This window comes from Prunus persica, chromosome G2 (genome assembly GCF_000346465.2).
Source record: "Prunus persica cultivar Lovell chromosome G2, Prunus_persica_NCBIv2, whole genome shotgun sequence".
NCBI lineage: Eukaryota > Viridiplantae > Streptophyta > Magnoliopsida > Rosales > Rosaceae > Prunus > Prunus persica.
Window position 1 is genome coordinate 1,459,126 of NC_034010.1, and position 9,619 is coordinate 1,468,744.

At 34.6% G+C, this 9,619-nt stretch overlaps 1 protein-coding gene across 1 annotated transcript; it reads right to left on the reverse strand.

Moving 5' to 3' along the window:
• LOC18786230 lies at positions 578 to 7,180 on the reverse strand. Its single transcript, XM_020556600.1, has 7 exons — positions 7,106 to 7,180; positions 5,121 to 5,402; positions 4,753 to 4,824; positions 3,440 to 4,018; positions 2,874 to 2,978; positions 2,049 to 2,464; positions 578 to 1,440 (listed from the first exon to the last, which is right to left on the reverse strand). Exons 1-7 carry the CDS (start codon positions 7,164 to 7,166, stop codon positions 751 to 753), a joined length of 2,205 nt encoding a protein of 734 aa, XP_020412189.1. The 5' UTR covers positions 7,167 to 7,180; the 3' UTR covers positions 578 to 750.

Here is a 9,619-nt window from a genome sequence, read left to right on the forward strand (position 1 = left end):
TTAATTAGAAGAAACTAACTGTCAACATGGGTAGTAAGTAGGGTTACTTTGCTATAAGAATTAAGTGGAATTGGTTATGGTGAAATCGGATGCTCTAGTGTCTCATCAAACTTGATTTTCCATCATTAATTAAATTGTTATTTTTAATAACTGTTTTAGTTTAATTAAATCAATCAATTTTTCTAATTATCTGTTCAAATAAACTTCTGAATTAATCATAATTGGTAATTAAAAAGAAATTACAGTTTTCTTGGAATAATTTCACTATATTACTTGTGCGGATTGTGCGCTTGCAATAATTTCACAACACATCTCCTGTGTCACTTGTGCAATTGTCTGTGCTTATTGCTGATGCGTATCTGAAATTCTATTTACATGGTTATAACATACTGTTGTGATGTTTGAGTATTAACAAACAAATTGGTTCGCAATTCTAGGGAAATTTCAAAGTGCGGTCTTTGGGCTATTATTCTAGTGGTGTGTATATGCTGATTTGATATGACCTAAAATTACACATGTAAAATTGTGTGTCTGAGAGATGAGTTAGGCCATTGACTTGACTGTAACAAATAAACCATCGCACTTTTAACAAGTCAAACATGCTTGACTTCAAATAAACGGATGTTGTACAAACAACATAAAATTGATGTTCACTTCACTGTTTTCACGCTCAAGATCAAATAAAGAATTTTCAAAATACATTATATATAAACCACACACAAGAGCCCAACAATTGCAACTTAAACCTAATTAAGGTTCAAGGGGTGAGGTTGCTTCTGCCTTTTTCAATTTCTGCTCTACTTCCTTTCTTTCCTTTCCCTTTGCTTCTCCAAATTTCTTTTGCCAAACGAGGGTGAAAGGACTTCCTTTCTTTCTCTCTCTCTTTACGTCTCCAAATTTCTTTTGGCGAAAGAGGCTGAAAAGGGGAACAATCTGAACCACATAGAGAATCACTGGCAGAGCTGCACATAGAGTTACCAAAATAGGTAGGTAGTATTTCCCGTAAGCAATAAAAAAAGCCGCGCTCAATGCCACCATCATCGCTATAATGGAAAACAAAAGCAATATGACGCCGCCTATCAACTTATTGGGCAAGTCTTGGCGAAAATCTCGTTCGGCATACGTTGAGGTGAGGATAGCCAAGAACATCAATATTGCACCCAAAGCCAACAAAAACGCTATCGCATCTGATATGATGAAAATCTGAAATGAGGCTTTTTTAAAATCATGAGCTCCCCCAAGCGAAACAGTAATTCCTGCTGAAAATAAAGCACCAGCGATGAGGGTTGACACGATTGTACACGACCGTGCTGTCCCATTCATCCATTTTCGTCCTTCTTTTAGTAAGTCACTATGCTCAGAAGTGAACAGTTCGTCAGCTGTTTTGTCGTATTTATTTTTCATCTCTTTATACGAAGGTTGCATAACCTTCTTCACCTCCTGCATGCCACATTCAATGCTTGCACTATTAATGACGTAAACAAATTTGAATTGATTAACTAGGCAAGCAATTCCAAGGTGAAATTGAAACCGGAAAAAATATATAAAATGAAACGTATATGGAATTAAAACATTAAAACATCGAATCACATATTTTAAATTTTTTTTTAAAAAAAACAGAAACAAGAACAATATACTCTAATATCTTTTATTTAGTATTGCAATATGTGTATGTTGCACTTTCCAAGTTATTACTATACTTAAGGAAGTTTATGCTTCACCCAAAAAGAGTATGAGGACTAATTTATAACGTTGATGGACCACTTGCGATAAATAATAAATAAAAAACAACAACAAAAAACCTTATAATAGATAATACTTCTCCTTCCAATGTTGTAAGAGATTCCAACTTCAAATCCACGTACTCCTGTCTTGACCATGCATATCAATGGTCTCAAGTTCGAACCCTATGTATGAACCCCCTGCTCCTCTAGTTTAGACTATTACTTGTATTAATTAAAAAATGAAAAAGAAAACCTCACTCCTCATTAATAAAAGAAAAAACGTATTAATATCTTGCATGTCCATATAGCTAGATAGATAGATACCTCAAACCATACTAATTCCCGCTGGATTTGAAAAGCTGCTCCAGGTAGCTCATTCAACCGACTCTCCGGAGCTAATTCTGCAGCTAAATGAAGTAAAGTATTACCATTTTTGTTATCTTTGGAGGCGGCTATGATATCCTTGATCAGACCTATCTCATATATCTTACTGAAGACACTCTCATCACGATGCTTTACTGCTGCATGTATTATGCTCCAATTTTTGTCATTTGTATCCCATATCAAAGCTGGACAAGCTTCAAGAAGCAGAGTTACAAACTTAGAATTTCCTGATTCCACTGCGTCAAACAGCAGATGCGAAGGATCTGTATATAGGGCTATGAATGTTTCAGGGTTTTTTTCTTCTCCAACTTTATTCCAGAGGTTGTTGACTAATTCATCGGCTGGATTTTTAGCATCTGTAGTTATAAATGGTGAAAGAATTAAGTTAGCTCCTTCCACATGATCATCAACACAAAAAATGGACACAATTAGAATTAGCAACAAATTGTACAGTTAAACCCTTCCTTATGATGGGTTTCATTATTGAGGAAAAAGAAAAGGGAAGCATGGCGCGCACACACACACATATATACAAAAAAAATAAATATATATATATATATATATATATATGCGTGTGTGTGTATGTGGGTGTGTGTGCTGCAGGAGTATTGCTAAGGACATCAAATCTTGCCAATGACCATTTGATCCAATGACATCCGGTTTCTATTTTGTCGGAGGAGGTTCAGACTTCAAATATCATGGATCAAAATTCATATGTACTAAGGATCATGATTGAATTGATACTTGATACTAGAAGACACTCACTGAATGCGGATGGCTTTTTAGCCAGCAAATGCAAGGCTGTCTTACGATCATTATCACGTTTTGAAGCAAAGTTGTCCTTTTTTCGGAATATTTCGGAGGCTAAACCTGCAAGTTTTTACATAGCAGAATGGGAAGTTTTATATATATAGTATAAAACAAAACAGAAAAACCCTTCAACGTTGAGAGGCGTGGTAACAACCTGCAGATGGCAACTAATATGAAGGTTAATTGCAACGTTTGGTAATATTGAGAAATTATATTATGTTATTATAGTACGGTCAAGTGGTATAGTTTGTTCACATGTTATATATGGGTGGACAAAAAGGTTGATATTTTACCCTTTTAGAAATAGTATCAATAAATTTCCACTTGTACGATAACATGTGTGGACAAGTTATAAAACGTGGCTGTATTGCCATATTACCGTAGTACACTATAATTACTCAGTAATATGGTATATATACAACCCCATATATAATTGTCTTACGCTTTTGTGGGGTGCCACAATCCCACCCGAGTTTTTATATCGTGAGAGGTAGAAGAGAGGAGGAAGACTTTGAACATACCGTAGAGACCAGTTTTTATGCAACTGAAAAATACCCCAAGCAGTTCTTGTTCTGACTCTTCTCCTGAAAGTCCTGGTGGAGGCTTGTATAATTTGAACAGACATGTTGCCATTTCCTGGTGTCCAAACAAAGCAGCGAAATAGAGTGGCCTCATTCCCCCACTACCGGGTTGGTTTGGCAGGTCTTGATCTTTTCCTATCATAATTTCAGCAATTTTTTCAGATCCAGCAGCAGCAGCCAGACACAGAGCAGTATTGCCTGTTTCGTCTTGCAGACGTAGGACATGTCTTAAGTACAAAGCAGCATCATTGGCTCCTTCATTCTCGACTTGCAGTTTTAAGTCATTTATTAGGTAATTTGAGGGAAGTTTAATTTCGTCATTAATGAATGTCAACAACTTCTCTACAAAGTCAACCCGTCGCGCTCCGGCTGCAACGTGAAGTGCAGTGTACGATCCTTTTGCGATACTTGCCCCTACAATAGTTGGGTTTTTCTTGATGATCTCTTCTGCCCTTTCCCAATCACCTTCTAGGGCGGCCTCGTACAGAGGTCCACGTAATCTTCGGTCTTCTGCTGTGACTATATACGAGTAAGAACAAGCGATCAGTACAATCAGTAACTCATATTTTAACAAACAATGATAGTAAAAATATATAAAATATAAAAAAGTTTCCCATGGTAGCATTTTTGTTTTTGGTTTTGAGTTTTGTTTATAAGGAACGAAAAAAAAACAGAGGAATTACAAGACATCATTTTGACTTTTTTATTTTTTAGTACAAGCGATGCTCTAAATTAGAGGGGAGGGAATTTTCTCACACACATTACAAAGATGTCATGAGAGTTCGAACTGAGACCACTAAGTATATGTGATAATTGCACCACTTACCCCCCACCCCCCTCTCTCTCTCACATTTGTTTACTATATATGAGTGAGTGATGAGTAAATAGATGGGAGAATAGTTGAAAAATATAAGAAAATTTTAGGAAAAAATAAAGTTATTTACAAGCAAACAAACAAAATGAAATGAACAAGCTAAAAAGGTAGGTAATAGGTTTTTATAAACAAGCCTACTTTAGCATGATATATTATAATAATAATAATAAAAATCATTATAGAACTTAGGAGAGAAAAACCCCACCACTTGTTATTTTCTAAATGGTTCTTCAAAAAATTTAACACATTAAGAACCAATTAGAAAGTGATAAGTTGAGTTTTTCGGTCCAAATAGAATTTATAAGTGTTTTTGTATATTATGTCATATGATAGAATGGGCCTATGTGTAAAAATCCCAAAAACTAAAACTAAATCTTACTAGGTAAGCGGAGAGGCGGCCTTCCTTTCCTTGCTAGTGATTCGTTTCGAGATGGCTTGTGACGTGTTGCACCTACATTTACACCCACACAGCATATATAATATATGGAAATCATACCAAAAGCATAAGTTGAATAATACACTTGAAATGAAAACCCTCTTCATCGACAGCTTTGTCACGCCCACTTTTATCTACAATAACTTCTTTTGTAACATTTGCATGGAAAGATGTGAAGAGTGACAAAGTGGAACAATGAACATGTTATAAGTTTTTTAAAATTATATCTTAAAGTTTATATCAGCTCAGCTAGATATATACCCAAGTTTCTCTCATGAGAGCTAGAGAGGGAGAGAAATGTTTGAACGTACCATCAACCCCAGTTTTGATGCAAGTGAAAAATTCATTACGCAGGTCTTCTCCTGAAGTTGCTGGTTTGTCATTAATATCATCAACCAATGTCACCAACTTCTTGACAAAGTCAGCATGTCGCACTCCAGCTACAACATGAAGTGCGGTAGACGATCCTTTTGAAATACTAGCACCTACAATAATTTCATCTTTCTCCATGATATCTTTTGCCCCTTCCCCATCACCTTCTGATGCAGGTTTATGCAAAGATCCACATGGTTCGGCTGGCTGTTTTCCTTTATCTGCATATGCAACAAATATAAGTCAGTAAACTGAAAAAATAAGTCAGTTTTCGGTTTTTGGTTGTTAGGTTTTAGTCTTATACATGGCCGGAACTAGCAACAAAGCTACCATGGGCTCTAGCCTAGGTAGCCTTTAAAAAATATTAAAAAATATTAAATGTGTTTTTATATGATTTCACTTTATAAAAGAATAGTAGTCTATGCAAATGTAGCCTAATAACCCATTGTCCAATCAACCTATAGGCCTATAATCATTTTAGCCTATAGGCCTATAATCATTTTATATTTAATTTTTGCTTAGTTAAGAGGATCTTCAATGGAGATGTCAAATAATTTGTATCAAAATTAGATTTGATGGTTGATAACTTTAGTTAATGGAGCTATGAACTAACGAATCCAACCTGGGTACACTTGGGGAGGAGGGGGAGAGTTTGACCCACTTTTCCATTGTGGTGTCACTCTATGTGCGTGGTTTATATGATTTAATGTTTACTCTTATTTCTAGAAAACTATAGAAATTGTAAGTAGAAAAAAAAAATAGATTTTAAGTTAATAACTTTAGCTAGCCCATCTGTTGAAAATTTCATGGTTCCATACAAATATGATAGTCATTGTGGTGTCGATAGGTAACATACGGTCTGATTGTTAGGTGGCTACTCCCTAATTAAATATAAATTTGTTGCAATGTCCTGAAGTCAATATGATAAAAAATTATCAAGGATTGTGGATAGACCATAGGTAGGGTCGGTTCATTGATTTTGGATGCTCTTAGCATAAATAAAAGTTGAGGCCTTTTATATTTAATTAACACTTACTTTGTTTTAAACAAAAATTAAAATAAAAAGTTCCAAACTTAGATGCTAAGTTGGTTAGTTTAAGTAAAAGTTACCCACTATGTAAAAAGAAAAAAACAAATATGCCCAACAAATTTTCATAATAAATTTTGCTACTATATATGTCTTTTTTGCTAAGTTGGATACTTAATGCATCAGTTACACACATAAAATATGTTTTTTGCTATTATAATTCTTGGACTATAAGGTTTTATAGGAGGCCCCATCTTTTGGGGCAATATGTCGTTGCCCAAACCAAGTAGGGCCTGAGTAGGGTTACCAAAGCATGTGATCGATGTCAGGATATTTTTTTTACATGGAAAATTCTTGAACTGCATTCATTTGTGAAGGGAAGGGCAAAGGCACAATTGATCTTGGGTTAAACTTGAAGTCTCTTGAATAAGCTTGGGTCTGAATTTGCCTTTCAAAAAACGCTTCCCTGCCAAAGCCAACTGTATCCATCCTAAGTTTTTGTTTTATAAGCATGCATCAAATCACTGCAGTACTAAAAACTATACTTTAACCAAACGTTTTTTTTGTTTTTGGTAATCAAGGGGCTAACAGCCAAACAAAACAAAACAACATTAAAACTGAACTAGGCCTAGCAACACCAATGATATTCTCAAGCACAAGATTCCCGCACGGAAGAGGAAGACCAATACACCTTAGTAAAAAAGAAATAACCGTGCTTATTTTCATGCATAATTAGAAAATAAAAGTGCTTATTTCCCATGCATGTTCGTGCCATACATTTTGGTGGCCCCTTTGGAAGCATATATCTGACTGCACAAACTCTTTGGCAATCTGCGGATGCCCTTTTTTTTACAAAAGAAGAGGAAACCATGAACAAAAAGAATGGAGACTGTGTACCTGAGCAGGAACAGGAAGCATGAATACTTGGAGAGGTTGACATACTGAAAAGAGAGGACATATATTTTCTTCTGAGCAAAAGGGAATACAAATTTCAAGTACGAGGAAACAAGACAGCCGCGAATATATAACACATTCTCGGTCAGTTTAATTATAATTTAGTTTTGTTTAGAGATAAATAAATTGAAAAATGTGATCTTAATTTAAGTTTTATAGTAGGTGGTGTTTCAATAACGTGTGACATAACGTGTTTGTTACAATAAAAATAATAATAAAAGTAAAAATTAATTAATAGTGTTTGTATACGTTGTGTTAGGTTTTTCTTTTGAGTTTCCGATCAGATAGCAGGGTGTTTGAGGATGCACGTCCTCTCTACTACATCAATTGTCAGATTCAAACCTTGCTTCCTTGAGAGGAATGTTGTTACCCATAGGGCTTGCTGACCTTGCCTTGTCTTTCACTGATCTTGTAAAATAGTTTGAGGTGCCCCTTAACATTATTCAGGGATGCCACGTCTTTAAGGATTGTTTTGTTCGAAGAATGGAGGTTGAACTCAAAATCTCTGTCAATATTGAAAAGAGAAATTCTACTAAATTAAGACCTAGTTTGTTGTATATCATTGTATATATTCAGTTTACGGCAAGAAAGTTAGCCATGTTAATATTATAAAGAGATGAACCACAATTAATAATTGTAACACATGACACAAAGTGTTAATGGTATTGCACTATGGTACTTGATGTAGGTTGTTTTCCACGGTTTTTTTGGAGAGAAAAATGATAATTGTATCCATAAATTAGGCACACCACAAAGAGTTGATGCAGTTATTTCAACTCAAGAAATTGTGAACATACAACAAGTCAGTAAAAGCCACTTATCCACCTCGTTTGCCTGCAAATTCACCAAGAAACCACTAGAGCACTGCTACTTTGTTGTCACCAAAGATTTGAAGGACAGCAAAACCACAAGAGCCGCCAACGAAATCATGAGCGCAGCCAAGCAAAAAATCCTGCCAAAAAAAACTAATAAACAACCCCAGTTCTTTTGAAAAATCATCGTGAGTGACATATGTGAGGGTAAATTGCACTTCCTGGAAATCTATAAATACCATATAAGTTCTTTCACGTACAAATTCTATTGAAAAAGTGGCAAAATTTAATCGTTGTTCTTAAACTATTAGTGATCTATGTGGATTAAATCATGACAAGTGAAACCTCATGGAGCAAAATGGAACTCAAACTGCAGGGACCAAAATAATATTATAGGCAAAATAATAATACTTATCATCAATGTGATCACCATCATTACTATTATTTTTGTCCATGCTGCAAGAATATTATATCTGAAGTCAACTTCTTTGCTGCAAGAGTATTATAACTCAAATCAATTTCAGATTTTTGCCAGAGCAAAATCGGAACTTCTGGTTTTTGTTTGACCTAAATTTTTTGGCCTCGTTTTTGGACATAAAAGATTTTTATTTATACTTATTGTAATTTCATAACAACTTCGATTGATATAGAAAGGCAATGAGAAGCCAAAATAACCAATGGTATCATTTTCATAGGTCATAGCTTTTCAATGTTTTTATTTAATTGTATGAAGGAAGAACATGTGCCCAGTTAGAACGTTGATTACTCTTTATTTTATTTTATTATTTTTATACAAGCGATATTAGAGGAAGGTGAATTGAACCTAAGACCTTAGATGCAAGAGTAAATTGTTCAAAGAAGTTTAGCTCTACCTATCAAATGTTTTTTTTTTTTCTCCTCTGCTCAGTTCTTGTATATAAAATAGCCATTGATTAATTAATTGAAGAAAATAGTGGCTATTAAATTTTTTACATCAATACTTAATGAGAATTCAATCAAGGAAAGAGTATAGATCTTTCGATCCAAATCTGAGGCAAATCCTACGTCATGCCAAATTCGGAAGAGGTTGATTTTCTCATCTATCATTTTCTCCATCTCATCGGAGTGTTATATGCCCTCGAATCAATAACTTGGAATTTCCAGGAAGTGGGGAAAACCAGCAAAGTTGAAAAGCCATATCAACTCTATAGACGTTTGACAATGGCGAAATCGCAGCGGTGACAGTATTGCAGCTAGGATGATATTAGGGTTAGGTTTTTCTTTTATTGATCAAAGGGTTAGGTTTTTAAAATACTTAATCAAAGAAAAACATAAAAAGAAAAACTAACTAAATAAAGATGTAAAATGTGTTTTATGACATAGATTGCTGCATCATCATGTGACACGTAAGTTGGTATAAAAAGTTAATACATGTTGTACTAGTGATAGATAAAAAAATATAGTACGAGGACCCTAAAAGAGGTTTTAACCTCTTTGCATATATACATGTATATGTCAGGACAAAATTTTGTTTGGTATGACAGTCGCATACTTTCTCTTGATGAAAAGAAGATTGTCATAATTGATACCTGTACTGGAGAGTGGGCTTCTCTCCAAAATATAGTTCCTATCTTTTCCATCTTATAACTAATTAAATAAATAAATA

Bases quoted from the DNA above. Each gene is read 5' to 3' on its own strand.
- LOC18786230 (XM_020556600.1), bottom strand. From the start codon at position 7,166: ATGTCCTCTCTTTTCAGTATGTCAACCTCTCCAAGTATTCATGCTTCC. The intron at 2,465-2,873 runs GTGAGTGTCTTC...TTATAACTACAG, and splicing joins TAAAAAGCCATCCGCATTCA to ATGCTAAAAATCCAGCCGAT. The intron at 1,441-2,048 runs GTATCTATCTAT...TGTGGCATGCAG, and splicing joins GGGAATTAGTATGGTTTGAG to GAGGTGAAGAAGGTTATGCA.